The sequence below is a fragment of the Micropterus salmoides genome, unplaced genomic scaffold (genome assembly GCF_014851395.1).
Source record: "Micropterus salmoides isolate LMB-PRFRI ecotype aquatic unplaced genomic scaffold, ASM1485139v1 Ms_hic_scaffold_12, whole genome shotgun sequence".
In the NCBI taxonomy this organism is placed as follows: Eukaryota; Metazoa; Chordata; class Actinopteri; order Centrarchiformes; family Centrarchidae; genus Micropterus; species Micropterus salmoides.
The window spans coordinates 15,762,607-15,783,252 of NW_024040263.1; the positions used below are offsets into that span (position 1 = coordinate 15,762,607).

Consider the following 20,646-nt stretch of genomic DNA (forward strand, 5'->3'; position numbering starts at 1 on the left):
AAAAACTGGTGTAGCATCGGCAGTCGATGTTATCAGCTATAGTAGAAGTTTGTTTTTTACTGCGGCATGACATGGGAAAAGTGTCAAGTGTGAGCTTCGGCATGTTCGAAGCTTGAGAGTTGGCAGCTCTGATACAGTGGCAGACTAGGGTTGATACTTCAACCTCAAGCGCCTCTATTATGGAAACAGGTCCCAATTTGGCTTTTAAGACTAGACTTAAGACTATTCTGTTTTTAGTTAAAGCTTTTAGTTACGGCACGAAAGATTTAGCAAACTTAAAGTTATTAAATTGTTTTTATTTTATTGATTTTATTTTGATTGTATCGTATCTTGTGTTTTATCACCTGCCTTCTGTATCTTGCGGTGTATTTTATCAAGCTCCTTTTGTAGTTTATTCCAGTGTATTTTGTAGTGTATGGGGACCTTGTTGTTTGTTGGTGGTTTTTCACTTTATTAATTGATTGATTGATACTTGAATAGAGGAGCAATGAAGACATCAGGTGAAAAATGTATCAATGACACTATAAAACACCCTGTGAAAAGTTTCCCATGACCTATGCACTCTGACCACTGCATTTTATTTTGGTTGCCCTATCACTTCATATGTGTGAACAAGCCAAGCAACAGTGGATATTTCATATCACTGTTGGTGGGGAGAATAAAAACATACCCCAGCTGACCTTGTTAACCTCCTGTGTTGTCGCAATGTTTCAGGGAGACAGAGGGACCGAGCATCCCTGTTACCATCTCACTGTGCGGTTGCCAGAGGACCGGCTGACTGAGATTAGGGTAATGTAGGGTAAGATGCCCCTACATGGTAATTCTAACACAAAACACAAAATGTCACAATTTTTTTCTCAACTTTTCTTCTGGCTGCCCATAGTCTCACTGAACTAAAAATGTCCTCTGTTTCATCACAGTTTTTTAAGTTATTTGATCAAAGCCATTTAAAGTCATTTAAAATAAGCTGTATATTTTCTTTAATTGTGTTCAGTTTTTATATATATGTAATTTACATTAAGGGGAGCCTTAAGATAATTTATGCCCCCACATATGCACACATTTCTAGCTAGCTAGCTAGCTGGCAAGCATATATTTTACCTTAGAGTTTCTGCTCTCTAATGAAGTTCCAGCAACCTCACTATTTAACTAAATAAATTATAGGAAAGCTAATAACATAAGGCAACGCAAGTGTACTTCTACAACACAGGTCTATATTCTTCTTGCTTTTAACCAGCTACTTGTAGTTTATTTTATCTGTAATTTGCACCTATTAAAGTCATTTCACACCATAGAGGGGGCATCTTACCCCAGGGGAAAATGCCTTTTCCCTAAAAAACACATCCGATTAAATACAAATTAATTTGTCAACTGTAGCTATTTATTTTACTTTTTAATATGTTACCCTAAGCATAGCGTTCTTAAAGATACAAAAAATCAATAAAATGTTCTTTAATGTGTCAGAAAATAGCTGGAAAAATGCCTTTCTCCTAAAATTTACATTTGATTAAATTCAAATCAATTTGTCAGCTCTAGTTATTTATTTTACTTTATATTATTTTATTTTATTTATGTTACCATAAATATGGCCATGTCCAAGATACAAAAAAATGACAATTAAAAAATGACATAAAATATTATTTTATGTGTCAGCAAATAGACATTGAGCTTAGGGTGGGGGGCGTCTTACCCCAAACTACCCTACTCAGAGCAGCATGCAGGGGAATGAATTAGCCTACAGTATAATTGCCTTCTGTGTATCACTCACGTTGTCCCTGATGGTCTGAATGACTCACTAGATATGTTGCTTTTTAGAAATAAAGTCAGTGATGGTCTGAAAAAGGTAATCTTTCAAAACTTAATAAATGCACTGGACTCATAGGTTAGTAGAGAACAAGAGCTGACAAGTATCTTGTACTTACATTTATTAATTTAGCCTTACAATTGCTAAGTATGTCAGAGGTCGCACACCTCTGGAGCAACAAGGGGTTAAGTGTCTTGCTCAGGGACACATTGGTGTCTCACAGTGGATCTGAACCCGGGTCTCTCACACCAAAGGGAAGTGTCTTAGCCACTGCGCCATCACAACCCCTACTACTTAACAGACGGACAACAGGGCCTATATTTTAAGTTTGGAAAAATCAAAATTAGGCCCATTGTTAGGGACAGTGCAGTAGTCGCTGGATATAGCTGGGGACATGTCCTACTGTCCTGCGCCCTTGGATCTTAGAGTCAAAGATATTGGTGTTATCACTGGCACTCCACAGCCCCACTGACCCCTTGTCCTTCCAGCTTCTGACTTGATGCCACAACATTGTTTGGTTAACTTGTATGATGGAAAATGGCCATGATTAAGTATTAATAGTTTTTAAGTGTGTGTGCCTTAGTGCATGCATGCAGACGTGACACCAGGCACAATTCCTCTGCCTCCGCTGCTCCTCCCCCTCTGCTCCTCCCCCTCTGATCCTCCCCCTCTTGCCTGTTGAATCAAATGAGGTCGAACACAACTGTGCTGTATTAAAGAAAACAGAGGACTCGGGTCATTTGCTCAACATGTGACAAAACTTATTATTTTTCTTTAAAATAAGTCAAAGAGCTGGTACAACATGTACACTGGATTTTCTAAAATTCAGTGATTTATTTATTTATTTCTTTTAGTTTCCCTAGCTTGGCTCTCCACTGTTACTAAAGCTGAGAGTAGGGGTGGGTGATACTGCGTTATTATTATTTTTATTAGCATCGTCAATATTTAACATTATTTAATTTAATATTTAAGATATTTTGCAAAGCCAAATATAACAATACAGTAAATGTATGAAAAACTCCACATTAAAAAACATAAATTAAACTGTTGCTGTGAATCATCACGAGACTAAACTATTCATGTTAAACTAAAATGTAAATGTTTTTTTAATGCAGCTCAAGCAGAAGCAGCTTGTAGAAGGGTTTGTCACATTCATTCAAGAGTACATAAAAAAAAGAAGGTACATTTAAAAGATCTTTTAACAAATATTGAGTCCATGAATATCATTTTCATCAATTCAAGGTTTCAGTATAATCCAGATAAACGGTCAGAACTGCCTTTATTGATCATAAGACGTCTTTAATGTCCTTGCAGACATTTAAGTTTTCCTGTTAAAAGCATCCAATAGATGGTTCAAATGTCCGTGAACCATGAAAACACACACAAACGACACAATATAGAAGCATGCTGTATTGTATCATCATATACACTATGCAATAGAGAAATATTCTGCGAATGAAGCTCTGCAGCAACATGTTCATATCTGCCTTGAAATACCACGAGGCCAGCAGACTGATGTTTGTTGATATCACAAGTGCATTAAAGCTAAAAAGAGTGAGAGTGAGGTCAATCAAGTACACACCCATATAGTCCATAAGAGAACTTATCAGCCAAAATAAATACAATCACCTGTGAGGGTGTACTATTAGCGTGCAGTCTTTAACCGATTAATTAAACTTCATGCAGCTATGAGCCAATCCATTAGATGACTGTTAAAAGTTACAGATCAAAGGTCATTGTATTGGTTAAAATTTTCTTTTTTCATGTAAGGAATTAATCAAAGCTCGGCTGGTCGATGTCTGGGGGCACGGTGCAGCGAGTCAGGTTGGACAGGTAGAGAGCAGTAGCCATGGGAACAAGGCCGGCCGTCACCTTCAGGATGGCCAGCAGCCTCTCTGTAGCATTGGCCACACCATCTGGTGCCTGGAGGGGAAGAACGTTACACAAGACCGCTTTTAAAGAAACAGAAAAAACCTACTGCAGAGACATGTGGCATTTCTATTGTCAACAACAGGACCCCAAACTGCAGCAACACTCCACAATCCGCATGAACAACTTCCCCAAGGTTTACTGCAAGTTAGATTTAAGACTTTCAAGACCTTTTCAGTACCACAAAGAATGCAATTTAATACCTAGTGATCAGTTTCATACCTCATTGAATTATAAGAAATTATCGTTTTATGCATTTTTGTAAGAAAAACAAAGATACAAAAATGTGTTTCTTCCAGCTTCTGTAATGTGAGGATTTGATTTGCCCTCGTGCCTCCATTATGGTGACAAAAAGTGATACAAACCTGATCCTCTGCAAACAACATGGGGCAGTGGAGCGATGCAGCCAGCTTTCTGACAGCATCCAGGCGCTCTGTGGGGACCGAAGCATTACGAGCTACAAGAGACAAATGAGTAAAAGGGCAGTCCGTCAGACAGAGACAGAGACAGAAACAGCTGAGCTTAAAGATAATATATAATATAGGGAGGGATGAGGTGTATAAACGGTGACAAATGATCCATCTTTGATCCAACATTTCTGCTCCTTTTGCCCCTGTCCTCCTCCATGTGATTTGAGGAGGAGTTCATGCAAACAAATACTTAAAGAACTGAAGCGGTTGCCATACCATTGGTGACCAAGAAGCAGACTTTTCCAAGGAAATATCCAGGGTCCAGATATTTCAGGGAAGCTTCTGCTGACTGGAAACTATGACGAAACAAAACGTGTCATAATGATGGATTACGGCCTCGCTGTTAATACTAGTGTAAAAGTGTGTGGATGGGTTTTTAAAAGTGTTGGCAGCAAGACAAAAAGAAAAGAAAGCACATTTTGATTTGTGGACTTCTCACAGTAATTACGTAGCACTGGAGTTTCGGTAGGGCACACTAAAACTACAATACAGAGCAGATATTTTACCTGTAAGTAAGTTTATTAAACACAGCTCCTTTCACAGACAAGGTCACAAAGTGCTGTGTGTCCAGGCGGGTTGGAAAGGCACACAAGTGAGGAGATACAAATATGAATATGTAAGGATCTGAAAGTTACCTAAGCTCCGAGGTCAGGTTGATGATGAACACCACCAGGTCTATCCTTGGACGACTCTCCTCATTCTCCACGGGCAGAGGAAGGCTTTTAGCTAGCCTCCTGATTGGTAGAATAAACAAGATTCGTGTCAGGCTGAATATGGTCACAGACAACTCAAGACGGTTGTACTAGGGTTAAAAAGACACGTGCATTGACATATGTAAAAAATGTACGAGGTAGGTTTATTTGTCACATTGCAACAGGTTGTAAAGGAAAATTAAGTTTGCAACTCCCTTCTTCTACATAGCAGACAATATACAGTAAGGCAAAAGCAATCATAAAAATGGAACATTATTCAATGGAGCAGTACTGAGAATGAATTTGACACTATATATGTATTATTAAGATGTAATAGAAGATGTAAATTGTCAAGTCTGATAGTTTCCTAGTTGTAATTACGACTTGATATGAAATATGAAAATTATTACCAGTGAGAAACCGGTAATTACAGCATTAACCATGCAAGTCGAAGGCGTTACAATGCTGGAGAAACCTGAAATTTGAGGGGCGGATCTTCTGAGGGAGTACTTAAGGGAATTTGTTTAGCAGATAAGTTAAAATATCAACAATCCCGCAGAATCACTTTCCTTCAATCCTTTCCCTGTAAGCTGAACCCTCAATTTTCCCCCCAAAGTATGCAACATACAGTATCCTCTTAATTAGACAGTAGATCTTAACCAAAGAAAGTTTGCAAAGAGACTACTTGCTTGATTATTTAAAAAATTATCGTAAGTAGTTGAGAAACTGGTAAAGTTGTATTGATTAAGTAGATGTACAAAATAAAAAATATAAAACAAGTCTAAAAATAACAGAATAGCAGATGGTGTTTCCAGTTGTGTGCTTAATGACCATTTCCTTTAAGCAGATCAACAGCATGGGCGGATGACTACTCACACATTTACAGTGACAGCCGTCTCCTCCACCAGAGCGTCTGCTAAACTCTGCTGAAACTGCTCCTCACTCTCTACCAGCTGGAGGGGGGGAAAAAAACACTCCAAGTCAGCACAAAACCTGATGATAACACTTTACACCGTAACACACTGCCATAAAACATAAAAGAAGTACAAAAGAATGACGCCATCTGAAGACGGATTTTAAAATCATGATTTAATGAGTGGATAGCAACACAGTAGCCTCAGTTTGATTAATCGATCAGCTGATCCATCGGGCAGAGATCTGGCATTTTGACACAATCGGCATCGACCAAGGCCTGCACTCACAAGGCCGATAAACAAAAAAAATTCCCAGCATTCCCAGTGTGGCTGCTATCCCGCTTGTGAGTTTTGGGAAGGTGGTGTTTCTTCTTCACTCACCATCGTCTTATCTAAATATTTCTCCCATCCTAAATGACAACAAATCCAATCTAAAACCTGCCAGCATTAAATATATATTGTTGTACTTTGTACAATAATAATAATAAAGAATAATAAACTTTGTATTAATAAGAGCTATATAAAGTCAAAGTGCTTTACACGGTTGAACAAGGCAATAAAAATTTCATGACTGAGGCAAATAAAATGATACAAATGGAGGTTAGGGCCAAAACAGGAGCAGTAATGCATAAATGCATGATGTCACTTCTGACAATGTTTACCCTGCTTTCCCTTTAACACTAGTCACTTTCTGAAATCAACAGCATAACCCAATGTTTTTTTCTGTTTCATTAATTAATGAAATTCCTATCTAAAACAACACGTTGATAACTAAGCTAACCATATATATATATATATATATATATATATATATATATAATACAGTACCCTGCATGGAATAATTGAATTATACATGACCTTTTATATGATGGCCGATATGAATTGGCCATTGAAAAACATAAAAAAGTAAGGTATAACATTAAATGGTGCACATACATTAATGCTTCAACAATTTAACACTGACAGAAAACACTTTTTTAATCAAATGTATCCTTTACTTTTTAAGTTTCTTCTACCTTTCACTGAGTAACAATTTGAATACAGTTCTTTAGACTCTCATTTCCGTATTTTATAATTCACCACAGTACTCACAAAAATACATTTCTTCCTGTGCTCTGTGAAAACTTTCACTGCATGTGAAATACATTTCTGGACAGTTTGGTATATTTTCAAACTTCTTTCAAATAGCTCTTTGAAGTATACTGTACTATTAGAGACTCCAACTTTTTCACCATTTGATACTTAAAATAAATGTCTACATGTACCACCAAAGAGTGACTTTCAATTCTGAGATTGTTTAATTTGAAAATTGTCCTGAAGAGGTTAAACTTTCCAGTCTGTCACAGGAAAAGCAATATTTAGACAAAAGAAACATAAAATTGTAGGTAGCAGAAATATGTTTCTTGATCTACCTTACAAATCATCTTCCCACCCAGATTTACCGTGTGGCCCCTTGGCGGGGTCTTGACCCCCAGGTTGGGAACCACTACATTAGGGAACATGTGAATGGTTTTGTTATGCTTTTGTTGAGTAACTTTAAACTGCTATGTCGGGGTGAGCTTCATGTGAAACTGATTTCATTATGTCATAGAGGATATACCGGAGAATGGACTGCAAGTATTATATGTGCTTTGTCAAGATGAAAGTATGTCGGCAGAAATCCATCCAGAACAGATAACCAGTAACATTAAACGTGCATTAACTGATGGCAGAGCATGCTTACTTAACTTTGAAACACTTTTATTATATCCTTGACTGGTGTCCCACCTTCAGCTCATCCTAAGAGCTGCTAAAACAGTCTCAACACTACACCGATGCTTTGTCTATCACATTAACTCGGCGCTTTGCCTCTGTTAGCTGTCAATCAGTTCAAGCTACTAAAACACAAACTCACCAAGATGTTGGCTGTGTTCAAACCGGGCAGCTTACTAAATGGCTTCAACAACGACATCCCGAGATAAACGCTTACAACAGTCTCGGTTCTGTCACTTCAGTAAACAAATCCAACATTCAGTCGCGCTTCTTTTACGAACGTGCGTGTGACGTCATGACGACGTGCCTGCATTGGCAGTTGACGTCAATACGTTCTCCGTGTATAGGCGGTTATTTACTGCCACCTACAGGCCGGCAGGTGTCCTGCAACTCACTCCTTATGTGATCTATTGCTGATATAGACGGTACATCTGGAGCAAAATGCTCTTATCAGTAATACACAGTGGTGCATGAAGTATTCAGATCCTTTACTTAAGTAAAAGTACCAATAAAAGTACCAATACCTCACTGTTAAAATACGCATAGAAAATGTTACTTCAGTAAAAGCATGTAAGCATAAAATGTTAAGTATTAAAAGTACTCAAAGCAGATAAATAAATGTACCCTGTGACAATATGTGATTAGATTACTTGTGCATTCAGCAGGCTTTTACGGAGGTTGACCTATTTTGAGTCAGACTGCAATTAATGATTTTTTCCATATTGATTAATCTGCTGACTATTTTATCTATTAATCAAATGCCCAGGGCCCAAAGTGACACCTTCACAATGCTTGTTTTCTGTCTAAACCTCAAACTGATTAAAATAATTAAAAGGAAAAGCTGCAAAGCTTCACATTCGTGAAGCTGAAACCATGAAATATGTTTACATGAAAAATGTAACTTATACAATGATCAAAATAGTTGCAAATGAAATTTCTGTCAATTAACTAATGTCCTAGCTGTACTTCTATGAACTGTTGGCTAGTTTCAATTTACAACAAAACATCATATTTTATAAACTCTTCATATGTTTTGTGTTTAAAAATCCTACTACTGTGTAACTAACACAGTTAGATAAATGTAGTGAAGTAAAAAGTACAATATTTCTCTCTGAGATGTAGTAGAGTAGAACTATAAAGTGGCATGAAAAGAAAATACCTCAGTAAAGAACAAAGTCCTCTCATTTGTATTTAAGTACAGTATTTGAGTAAATGTACTTAATTAATGTCCACCACTGGTAATACAGGACTTGAACACAGCTGGTCTTCCCCTCCACAGGGAATTACCAGCTTAAGAGTCATACCAGCAAACGAGTCTGACTCTTGCTCGGTAGAGGGAGGCGCAAGCCATGAGGCTACAGTAACATTAATTTTCAGGACGATTTTTCAGCAAACAAATCATAATTTTCTTTCAAAGGACCAAACAGCTAAAAAACACAAAATAAAGTGAAGGTGAAATTAACGAGAAATTTGTATAAACACATTGTATTTGAATGGAAGCAGAACATTTTATTCACTTAATGGTGGCACAGCAAAGTAGACCCCCCCCTTCCCCCCGAACATCCAGGTTGTATCACAGCAAACAGGACACAAGTCCCTGGGCCTTTCAATGTCACTATGTAATTATGCACATCAACCATATGCACTGGCATGTCAGGAACTGAGTGGAAATATTTGGATGACTTCTTTCGGGAGGACAAGTGTGTGTTTGTTTTCAAAGTACAAGCTCATCGCTGCATCGTGACTCAGGGATCAGATTTTCCAAATGAGCTTGTTATGGCTTGAAGGCAGCAAATAAAACACAAACATCAGAAGTGCCTTCAGTCATTCAAGGCTCATTTTAAACATTACTGCAACAGTTATGCCACATTAATGAGTCTGACCCGTGTAAATGAATCCACAGCTACTGAAAGTGATGGATTTGTAATGGAACAGGAAAAACTACTGACATTAAAGATTTGACTAATGATAAAAAAATAACAGCACTTCATGTGAGTAAAATAACAACAACAACAAAAAAAAACAGACTCCAAGTAAGGCTGCTGTCTCTTCACTCACTTATCCCCCTTCACTGTCAAAATAACTGTACATAAGATCGACAAGATGGCATAAAAAAATGACTCTACTGCTTCCAGGTCACACTAGCCTCACAATTCACAAGTCTTATAAAAGTTGGTTTGCACGTTTCCTTGACTGCGACCACTGAAGTTGTTCCCTCATCCCCAAGTCAAGTTTCCAATGTCCACCCCTGCTAATATTCACATCCCGCTCTTAACATGAACAAATATACAAAGCTGACACACACACACTCGCACCAACACACCCTCATCTCTCCATGCTCCTTCTACTAAACAATATATCCAAATCAAACACTTCGGAGGCGTCCCCTCCTGTTCATATCTCCCCGGACTCTCGCTCCTCAGAGCTGGAGCGCCGGTCCCGCTCGTACGACAGGGATCTCTCTCGTTCCCTGCCCCTGGCTGTGTCCACGGAGGGGGACTTCTCCCCGTCCTCCCAGTCTCTGTACTCCGCCCTGTCGTTGCGCAAGCCCTCTCCTCCACATTTCTCCTGGGGCAGTGAGCTCTCTCTTTCACGGGGGTGAGATGTTCTGTCTCTGGAGGACCTGAGGGAAAAATAAATAAATACGATCAGCCACAGATTTCTGGAAACATTGTGGAAAGTTCACTTCCAGCAGAATATGGATTACTTGTTGACATTTGTTTGTGGAAGTTATGTCAAACATGTAGAAAGATGGTTCTCAACGTCTGGAAGCTGCGGAGAACGTTCAATATCATTGTGTAAAAACTGGGGCCAGTAAAGATACATCGTGACAGTCGAACAAGCAACTCAAAAACACGAGTATTACAAAATGAAAAAAATAAATGAATAGAAAAATAAATTTAAAAAATTGCATTAGAAAGTCAGCATCCTGCAGTTGTTTTGCAGCTCTTGGCGTGCACCGTTGTCCAATCCAGAGTTGTGGTGACATGACGAGTGATTGTCAAATATTATTTCTCTAATCTTAATCAAGCGGAAACCTCTGGGTCTGAAAGTAAAACCATGCAGACGGAACTTAACCCTGCATTATCTCTAACGGCCAGCAGGGGGCGAGACTGCTGGTTGCAAAAAGAACACCGGTTGCATTAGAAATAATGCCAAAATGTTGCTACTTCTCACCTGATTTATTACCTCAGTAAACGCTTTCATAATGAGTTTATGGTCTCAGTCGCTATATTTTCAAGTCTTCTTCAACACAGCATGATGTTCACTTTGTAAATTTTGGTCGTATTTAGGGGGAAATAGACCAGAAAGCAGCGTATGGTTTAGGGTGGGACCTTGTGATTGACATGTCGCTACCATGGCAACCTCATCAATCAGAGCCGACTTGTATCTACTCCTCTGTATATATTTTATTAAATGGCTGTCAGCAGGAGAGAGAGCACATCATGTTTGAGACTGGGTATATTTTGTTTTAAAAGTAAATTGTTTTGTTAACCTTTTTATTTTTTACAATTTAAACTGATTACATTTTGGTTTATTTATTTATTTTTGTATATCCAGGATGTATTTAATAAACGATTAAACATGTTAACAGAATAACATTACTTATAAGTCTTTGGTTTTGTTGTAACGCTGATAAATAACTTTTGGAGGGAGAGCCAGTAAAAACTGTCTTCGGGCCAGTAAGTTTCAATCCCACTGGCCCGGTGGGGCCAGTTGCAAAAAAGTTTAACGTTGAGCCCTGTTAAACCTGATTAGTTATAGCCTAATAAAATTCTAAATGCTGATCATTGTGAAACATTCTTTTGTTGTTGTTGCCTGCAGGTGGGCCCTGTTCTGGCTCTCCATTGCAGGGACTGCAGGGTATATAGACATTGTGTCAACATAACTGTTACAGCCACAAAGTAACAAGTGTGCATGCTCTTTTTGTTTTCTGAGGACAGGGAAAGTGTCGCTGCAGGCAGCCACGGAGAAGGAGAGATAGGACACGAGTGTTTTGCAGACAGATGTGACCGCAGTGATTAAATGAATAAAATTAAATAAACTGTATATTACTGATCATGATTTACCCAGTTACATACAACACAGTTAGTGTGTTTTTCCTAATGACAGACAAAAATAATTCATTTCAGCACTGAGTTTTGACTCTCGCACGTTTTACTGTTCGTTGAATAATATCAGGGTACCCCCAGATAAAATGAATCAAGGACGTCACTTTGTGTTGAAAAGTGGTGGGGACACAACGGTTCAGAGTAGGGGTGTGACGATACACTTAGCTCACATGCACAACTCACAATATTGGGTTCATGAGAAGAAGACAAGAAGATATTTTAACACTATTTGATGAAATATTCAATGCTGAATTATATAAATGGAGGTCCACTAGAAAATGTTGAGCCCTAAACACTTAATTTCCTGCATCCTGGAGACATTTTCAACACCAATTTACGGTAGAATTGTCTTTATTTAAATAAAGTGATTCAGATTTTTGCACATTTGTTTCTTTTATCTTTAAATTTGAATTGCATGTTTTCTTATTGTACAAATAAACATTTCTCAAAGTAGAGCTGGATGCCAGAGCTCCTGCACCACGAACACTCCACAGTCCAGAGCGTAAAGCTAAACACTGACGTAACAGTAACGTTACCTGTACTGCTGTATAACATCAGAGTCACACCAAATGCAGTATTATTATGAAGTCTCACACACAAAGTATTTATGTATGACGTTACAGCATTAAAAGGGGCTATATGTAAGTTTTTGATTTTAATAAATCAAATTGTGATTGTTTTATTGTCAATGAGCTCCAAACTCACTTCGAAATGAAGCGCACGCCTGTTTTCTCCATTGCTTGCATCAGCCACAATTCTGCTTTTAAAGTGAGGTCTTCGGGTCAGATTCAGCTCTGTGCGCTCCCGAGCCTCTCTCTTACTACAGCGACAACACGGCAGCTAACAACATGCAGTCCACTAACACCATAAAACAACCGGATCACAACAAAACACAGGCTCCACGTAAGGATACAAAACAAAAATCACACGTACGAGCACACACCTTGTAGCAATATTAAAACCGCAACGCTAGTGGCCGCTGAAAACTACATAATCCCCCTTTAATTAAATCCTACGAAATGACAAGAAAATATTTAAGACCTTGGTAAACTAAATTTAATACTTATTTTTTTTATTAGGCCTTATTTTTGGAATATGAAACTTAAGACTTTTTTAAGACACGGGTACCCTGAATATGTACTGGAGGCCACACCCACCACCCAGTGATGGTAAAATTTTATTAATTAATCTACTACTGAGCAACAATTATTTTAATTATTGATTCATCTGTCTATTTTTTAAGTCGCTTTTCTATTTTTATAATGATATGATGAATGATAGAGTATATTATAGAGAAAAGCCACAAATACTCACATTGAGTAGCTGCAAGCAGTGACTTGAAAAATTACCTAAAATTTAATCTTTATGATCTAAATAGCTGCTGATTACTATTCTGTCAATCGACAGATTATTCGACATATTGTGATCTGTATTTAGTTGAGCGACTGAGTTCTGTAAATTAAGGAGGTTTACTCTCAGACCATCAGTCCTCTCTTTATGTAAATTTCAGTGATGGATAAAAGACACACCTCTTCCTTTTGCGCCTGTGAGAGTGGGAGCGTGAGCGATGTCTGTCCTTGTGTCGATGCTTCCTCTCTCTCTCACGATCCCGTTCTCCACCTTCTTCTCGGGATCGAGAAGAGCGGTGGCGCCTTGAATGATGGGAGGACGAACTGCCTCCATCCCTGCAAAAATTGACATGGAGAAAAACACATTTTAAGGTAGGTAGGCTTCACTGCTATAAGCTATAGATTTGATCTGACAGCCTTTATTGTCCACACATATAACACGCAATAGGTGTAATCAACATGCAGTAAAGCTACCATGAGATATAGAGCAATATGTATCCATTACTATATATTACAGTATATGTGCAACAGCAACCAGGCCTACAGTTTGTTTAAAAACCCAACAGATGACGGAACAAATGACCCGTTTGATTTGGCCCTCCTAGGGAAAGTGTACTTCCTCCCTGATGGCAAAAGTTGAAACTCTGCAAGAAATTGCCAAAATGGCCTTTGCCTTCCAAATGGCTCTCTTTATAAACATGGTCAAGATCTTTCAAATTAGTGCCAATGGTCTTTTGGAAAAGTTTAACAATCTTTAACAAGTCATCTACAAACTTAATTATGAACCTGGACTTAAATGTACTCTGGCAGTCATTGGTGTAGTACAAATACGGCTACTTGTCGCCACAACTAGTGCAGAGCTACTGATGACAGTCAATTCTCAGGTAAATGCTTCATATGCTGAATCATCCTGATGCATCGTCTCATGGTCATTTTAGTGACTAAATCCGCAAAAGTCATTTAATACATGGCATTTGCTCTGTGATGTAGCACTTCTGCTCTTTTCCCCTGAAAGGAACAGTTTTATTTTGTAAATGTAAAATAAGTTGTTATGATGTGGTTCGTGGTCTTAACTCCAGAAAATACTGTGGAAAACTGGTCATTTTCAAATAACACTACTACCTAGGTCTGGACGATAGGGCAAAACATGTCGACATGTCTTTCGATATTGATAATTATCACGATAAACATCAAATTATTATTTCTTTCAAGTTTAAAGGTTGATTATTGCTCCTGAAAAGAAAACAGATGGTTAATTGTGGTTTAAACTATTATTTATGGTATAAATATCATTACTGTTTTATTGCCCAACCCTACTACTACCACCACAGACATAACGGTTTTGATTTAACTAGAAGAGTGCGTTATGTTTAGATAATCGTACTGCTCTACACAGCAGCCTCATCACAGTTCTAAATTAATATTCACCTTTTACTTCATCTTTACTTTATCTGTGCCATTAAAAACATGCAACAGATCCATCAACTTCTAAACTTTCTTGACCAAAATAGTGTGGTTCTATATAAAACTTGCACAATTTTGTTTTTTTAAAACAATTTTGAAAAAAATATCTAATTGCGATTTATTTGACTGATATTGACAGAATCAAAATTTTACATAATAATTCTAATTTTCATTGAAAATCATATTTAAATGATTACAGTGTGAGTTTTGCAAGGACCTGTTACAAAGTTTTTTGTTTTCTTAAGTCTGTAGAATATGTTGTGTGGGCCAGGAGGCCGTATTGCGATTTCAGTAAGATAGCAAATAGTTACTTTATTAACATTGGCTTTGTATACCATTACACCCTCATGTTTGTTATTTGTAATGCTAAAACTACGCCGTATAATGAAAGACTAAATTCATAAAACCACATGGCACACAGCAAGCCTAACAATGTACCCTGTACCACTGCAAAACCACCACATACTAAGCATACACTGAACAAAATTATAAACTTAACACTTTTATTTTTGCCCCCATTCATCATGAGCTGAACTCAAAGATCTAAGACTTTCTCTATGTACACAAAAGGCCTATTTCTCTCAAATATTGTTCACAAATCTGTCAAACTCTGTCAGTGAGCACTTCTCCTTTGCTGAGATAATCCATCCAATCAGGATCTGGCGTGAACATCATTTGACTCACGCAGTGCAACACATCTCCTTCGCATAGAGTATTTGAGAGAAATAATTTGTGTACATGGAGAAAGTCTTAGATCTTTGAGTTCAGCTCATGAATGGGGGCAAAAACAAAAGTGTTGCGTTTATAATTTTGTTCAGTGTACATACACTTGATATACAGCTAGTCTGTATATTCTGTGAAGTCACTCACATGTCTCTGACAAAGACTAAACTCATCAAGTGATCCTGGTGAAAGCAGACGTACCTGTATCGGTCTCCACTTCTAGATCTTGACCTAAGACAGAAACATCAGTCAAGACGGTTTTCGTTTCCAGGTGACACAGAACTTTTTCATTGCACACAGCAACAGTGGGAGTCAGAACCTTTCTTACCTCCTACGCTCCCTCTCCCTTTCTCGTTCTCTCTCCCATTCTCGCTCTCGTTCCCGCTCTCGTTCCCGCTCCACCTCCCATTGGCGCTCTCTTTCGTCTTCTTTTTCACGTTCCTCTCGCCTCCTCATTCGCATTCTTTCTTGTTTCTCTATAACTGCTTTCTGGATAAAACAAAAATCACACGTTCACTGAAAAATAAAAGTAGCCGATTATGTTCCACTACAAAACAAAAATGCAAATATAATTGAAATGTCTACTACTCTGGCAAATTAAAGTTGTTCTGTGCTTGCCAGTTCCAGTGCACCCCTTACCCTTAGCTTTTCAAGCTTCTCACGGATTTCAATGAAGCCAAGATGCAGTTTGCCTCCAAAGTGGTCAGCCAGACGACGATCGTTGTCGTGAAGACCCAAGTAGGCAGAGCACACTTCGCACACACGTAGTTTTTGTTGCTGAAAGCTGGAGGCTGGCATCGAGTTTCTGTACACATCCTGCAATAACAAATGATTATGAGTCTAGGAAGTGAATTAACTTAAGACCCACCATAAAGAACAAAACACTTTTGTATTTTTTCCATTATCAAGCCTCCACTTGAGTGTGAGCTATGTTAAGTAATATGACCCCTAGGGCTGTGCAATATGACAATATCTATAATTTGACAATAGAAATACGTCTATCATTTACAATTAAGCTCTATCGTTTATATCGTCGTTGAAAATTCCACACTTTACCATAATATTTTGGTGAGGGTACGGTGCTATGCACCACGGTAAAGTTAGCTTTAAAAACAAATATCCTACTTGAAACTAACTTCACTCCAGTCTGTTCTTCTACACGTGCCGGTGCTGCGGAGCAGAAATTGCATTAAATATAATGGATGAGCCACACAACACTATCCAGCAGTTCCAGCCATGATGTGCGTGTCAATCAGGGAACGTTAAATGACTTGCCCACGGAGATACAGCTCACTTTATAGTTCGCCAAGACATGCTGTTGTTGTGATGTTAGCTATGGCAGCAGGAGAGCTGTGAGTGTCGCTGTCTGGAGCTGCTGTGCTGCTCTCGGACTGTCTCATCCTCTGATGATAGCTTTGAAGCAGCAAATGGTATCAGTTTGCTAATCCACAATTTAGCTAACAATAGTTACATTACTTGCTGTGTCGTCGTTCACTCTATCATGGTATTTGTTATGGTGTTGTCAAGTTACCCTTACATAATGCAAAGAAATATTCCAAGTTCTAGTTGGAAATGTTATATTTCATTGAATTTACTAGAAATGTTATATGGGAATGGGATATATATCATTATAGGGATATGAAATTACCTATATCGCGATATGAATTTTTTTGCCATATCGCACAGCCCTAATGATACCTATAAAATAAATAAATAAATAAATCGAGGCACTCTTTGTCAACTCAAAATACCCAAGTTACAGATGGAGAATAAATGTTTTCCCTTCCTGATTTCAGTGATTATCCATTTTGAGAAGCGCTTATGTGTCCAACTCCCTTTGGTTCACGTTAAGTCAATTAATTTCTAAACCAAACATCTTGACAGAGAGAAACCACTATTTCAGGATCTAGTTGGCGACACAGAAGTACAAGTATATATCTATTCTACGTTTACAAACTTGTCACAAGAAAACAGTTCTGACCTCTGCTTCTTTCTTCAAGGCCCGGGTCTTCTCCACCATTTCCAGCACTTGCTGGGCTTCGTCTACATTCCCCTCGCCCCCGAGCTGCTCTGCCCTGGCCAGCAGCTTCCCGATCTCTTCGTTCAGCTCGTGGACACGTTCAGCCTTTTCATGGCAGGAGAAACGGAGACAAAACAAACATGAGCTCCAAGCTGTAAAACAAACATTACTTTACACAGATTCATAATGGTGTTTGCATTTGCCCAGGAGATCAATTATTCCCTGCTAGAGTAGAGCACAACATTCATAAAGACCAGATATTAATTGCAAATAGCAATGTCATCAGTGAATTTGTCACCTTTGCAGCCACTTCAGCGCTGATCTCATCCTGCGTCTCTGCTAGTCTCTTCTTGGCCAGCTCGGTCCTGCGGTCGCAGTCAGCGATAAAAGACTGAAGGTGTTCAGCAGCCTGCGAGAAAACAGAAACACTAACAACACTTTCTCTAACAGACAATTAGATGTCTTAATGTAATTTATTGCTAAATATGACCAGTCTCTGTCTGCTATTAAGTGCATGTCAACAAGGTTAATCTGTTGCGCTCATACTAATCACCTACACACATCCATGTCTGCCCATTCCTTCACCCTGCTCTGAATCTCTGATATGCTTGGAAATGAGTAGCACAAGCAGAGAGCCAATATGTGTCTCAATCAGAATACTTCATTGTTATAAGTGTTATAACCCCTAGTTAAATTAAGTCAGTTTTGTTGACAAAGCCAAACACCATTAAGTTTGCCATGGATGGCTTTACAATCTGTAAAGTGATTCAGAACTAGGCTATCAGTTTCAGTTTTCATAAGTTTAAACTGCTTTCATCTCATCTTCTGAAGCCATCAGATTATCAGGTGAACCGTGTAGGAGATAACCCCCCTACTTTCATCTGGACCCGCTATGCTTGGTTTGATATGAAAGCAGCCACAGACATAACTGTGAAAGCAGAAACTGTGCAGTGGTATAACGTTTTGTATTTTACTATTTACAGTAGAATCATACGTAACACTTTATCCAACACCTACACATGATGGGCTGTTAGGGTGTGTGTGTACGACTCACATCAAGTTCGAAGAAGTACTCCTGCTCCTTGGAAGCAATCTCGTAGTCTGCTCTGAGGGCCAAGTCATGGACTTTCATACACTCTCCCAGGTCCATTCTCTGCAGAAATCAGAAAGCCATCAATGTATTGTGTTTGTATGCTTCGGCATATCGCTCATCTAGAGATTTATCGTGCCAATAATTAACTAATGCTAAAATGTCGTCTTGTTTTAGAGCATCTTAAATGGCATCACATTAGTTATTGTAAATGTGATATCCTTTCACAGTGCTGCAGGTGTTTGTTACGGACTGTTGCCTTGCTGCAGCAGGTGTACAGTAGTAGTCACAAAGTACTGACACCCAAGAACATTTGTGTTTTTATTTACAGTCTCTGAGTTTGAGGGGACAGAAAGTAATTGGACAAGTTAAAAGTTACATGCAAATATTTACAAGCTAAATTTGGCTAAAATCCTGACCGAAACATCAGCTGACATTTGACACCATTACTTGTGGTGCTATGTCAGGCCTGTCCTGCAGCTAACTTCCCTTCTCTCTTGCATAGCTTTTTCCCCTTCAATCTAATTTTAAAGACACATCTGAAGGAGAGTCAGAAGTAGCTTCTTGGTAGTCACTAAACTTTTGCCTGGTCCTTAAATTAAAAGACTATATATATATAAAATATTAGTCCTACACTGTTCAAATACATACAAATGTGCGCACCCAAAAACCTCACAGTCAGCACTTACTGTATCGTCATTGTGTCATTTTAAGTACAAAGTGTTGTGTTACAGTAAAAAACACTTACAAAAACTGTCCTAAAACTTTATGACTGCAGTGTATTTGATGATAATGCCCTCTGCGTTTAAAAATTATACTCACGGTGCCAGACAGAATGTCGTGAGGACATGAATCCAAGAGGTGACTTTTGCAAACTCGCTCATCTGTGAATTTGATTCTCTGCCGCATGGAATCTCCTTAAAAAAGAAAACCAGACAGACATTTTAACTTGTGATTTAACCCGTACATCAGATGAAACGACACGTACTAAATCAGTGAAGTGCAGTCTTGTGATGAATGAGACATATCTAACCCTACCAGTTAAACCCAAAGTTAGCTGCTCGCATAGTCTGATAACATGACAACATCTGGTAGCAAGGAGCCACGAAGAAAAGAGCACACTGGTCAGGTAGGATGCTAAAATGTTAATACATTTTTTGTTCATTGATGTTCGCAATAACTTACCGTGCCATATGAACTCAAACACAACAGGTAGCTAGCCGGCTGGCTATCCTCATGTTAGCTAGCTTGGCTTTGTAAAGCATGCCTCACTGTCACTGTGTGGCAGACTCGTTAGCTTTAAGGCTAATGCTAGCAACAACACAAACTCCTGTCCTGGCGCGACCAAACACCGAACTCTTCCACAGCCAGCCCTGCTTACCGTCTCTCCCCGTGCCCATCAGCTGGTCCAGCATCGCTCGCATCTGTGCCTGGGCCGACATGTTGCCGAGTGTTTAGCTAACGCAGTGTGAGTCACTCCTCGCCAGCGACAGTCCTCACACATGCAGCCTCCTCAACCGCAGGCCTCGTTGGCTCCTTCACCGCCAACACGGACAACTTTTCCCACTCGGAGGGGAAAGCCCGGGTTCCGCTGCGCCAGCGAGCTGGTTGTGTGTAACGTTAATACAATTTAGTGGATATCACAGCACTTTAACAGCAGCTAAAAGTGACTTTGTAACGGTGGCTGACTTCGGGTCGGTTGAGCAAGTGCAACGGCTGTTTGAAAACTGCCGGAGTCCGCAGGTCGTGTGGCGAGTTGAGAGGGCGGTGACTGAGTGTGGACGGGGCGTCTGGTTAGCTAACTAAATCTGTGTCCAGATAAATAACCAGTTCTGCTGTTACATAGCATGTAACTGTGTTTCTAGACACTCAGCTAGAAGTTGGCAAGTTTATTCAACGTCTTTTTCTTCCGTCTTTCTACTTCCTCTCCGTGCGCGTCGCCGCGAAGCGCGCTATCGTGCCTTTGCCTCGAGGAAGTGCTGCAGTCGGTCTCGCGCGCTGCTCAGTTTGATGACGTTACACCTCGAAATGTTGGGCAAGGGCGTGGGTTTCGTTTTAACAGTCTCTCAACACTGTTGAAACGCTTCATTTGCTGCATTCTTGGGGATTGTTCAGTTTGCACCAGTTTGTCTTTATTTAAGGGAGAGGTTTTCAATGTGGGAGGGGGGCCTCCCCAGAGGGGGTCCGCACTGTTTCATGGGAGGCTTAGTGAAAAAAGTATTACATTAGTTATTGCATTAATTATCAAACGGGGATATAGAATAGCCTAAATGTGTGTGATTCAAGGGCATCACTTTGTGTTGAAAAGTGGTGGTGACACAAGGGCT

At 39.1% G+C, this 20,646-nt stretch overlaps 2 protein-coding genes across 2 annotated transcripts; both read right to left on the reverse strand.

Moving 5' to 3' along the window:
* Positions 1-3,052: 3,052 nt before the first annotated feature.
* Positions 3,053-7,854, reverse strand: pane1 (proliferation associated nuclear element). Its single transcript, XM_038713644.1, has 6 exons — positions 7,704-7,854; positions 5,772-5,848; positions 4,839-4,937; positions 4,420-4,499; positions 4,099-4,190; positions 3,053-3,727 (listed from the first exon to the last, which is right to left on the reverse strand). The coding sequence occupies exons 1-6, from the start codon at positions 7,758-7,760 to the stop codon at positions 3,578-3,580; spliced, it is 555 nt and encodes a 184-aa protein (XP_038569572.1). The 5' UTR covers positions 7,761-7,854; the 3' UTR covers positions 3,053-3,577.
* A 1,190-nt stretch (positions 7,855-9,044) lies between these two features.
* zgc:158803 (LUC7 domain-containing protein) lies at positions 9,045-20,267 on the reverse strand. Its single transcript, XM_038713645.1, has 10 exons — positions 19,701-20,267; positions 19,142-19,236; positions 18,284-18,382; positions 17,528-17,638; positions 17,191-17,334; positions 15,849-16,025; positions 15,538-15,698; positions 15,411-15,440; positions 13,203-13,358; positions 9,045-10,184 (listed from the first exon to the last, which is right to left on the reverse strand). The coding sequence occupies exons 1-10, from the start codon at positions 19,759-19,761 to the stop codon at positions 9,956-9,958; spliced, it is 1,263 nt and encodes a 420-aa protein (XP_038569573.1). The 5' UTR covers positions 19,762-20,267; the 3' UTR covers positions 9,045-9,955.
* Between the last annotated feature and the right edge of the window lie 379 nt (positions 20,268-20,646).

What these genes read in the sequence shown, in the direction of transcription:
- zgc:158803 (XM_038713645.1), bottom strand. Translation starts at nt 19,761, where the DNA reads ATGTCGGCCCAGGCACAGATGCGAGCGATGCTGGACCAGCTGATGGGC. An exon ending in AGAAGCTTGAAAAGCTAAGG is followed by an intron (nt 15,699 to 15,848) that starts GTAAGGGGTGCA and finishes TGTTTTATCCAG; the next exon opens with AAAGCAGTTATAGAGAAACA. An exon ending in AGAAGTGGAGACCGATACAG is followed by an intron (nt 13,359 to 15,410) that starts GTACGTCTGCTT and finishes CAATTTTTGCAG; the next exon opens with GGATGGAGGCAGTTCGTCCT.
- pane1 (XM_038713644.1), bottom strand. Translation starts at nt 7,760, where the DNA reads ATGTCGTTGTTGAAGCCATTTAGTAAGCTGCCCGGTTTGAACACAGCC. An exon ending in TGAACACAGCCAACATCTTG is followed by an intron (nt 5,849 to 7,703) that starts GTGAGTTTGTGT and finishes CCCCCCCTCCAG; the next exon opens with CTGGTAGAGAGTGAGGAGCA. An exon ending in TGTTGTTTGCAGAGGATCAG is followed by an intron (nt 3,728 to 4,098) that starts GTTTGTATCACT and finishes CTTCCCCTCCAG; the next exon opens with GCACCAGATGGTGTGGCCAA.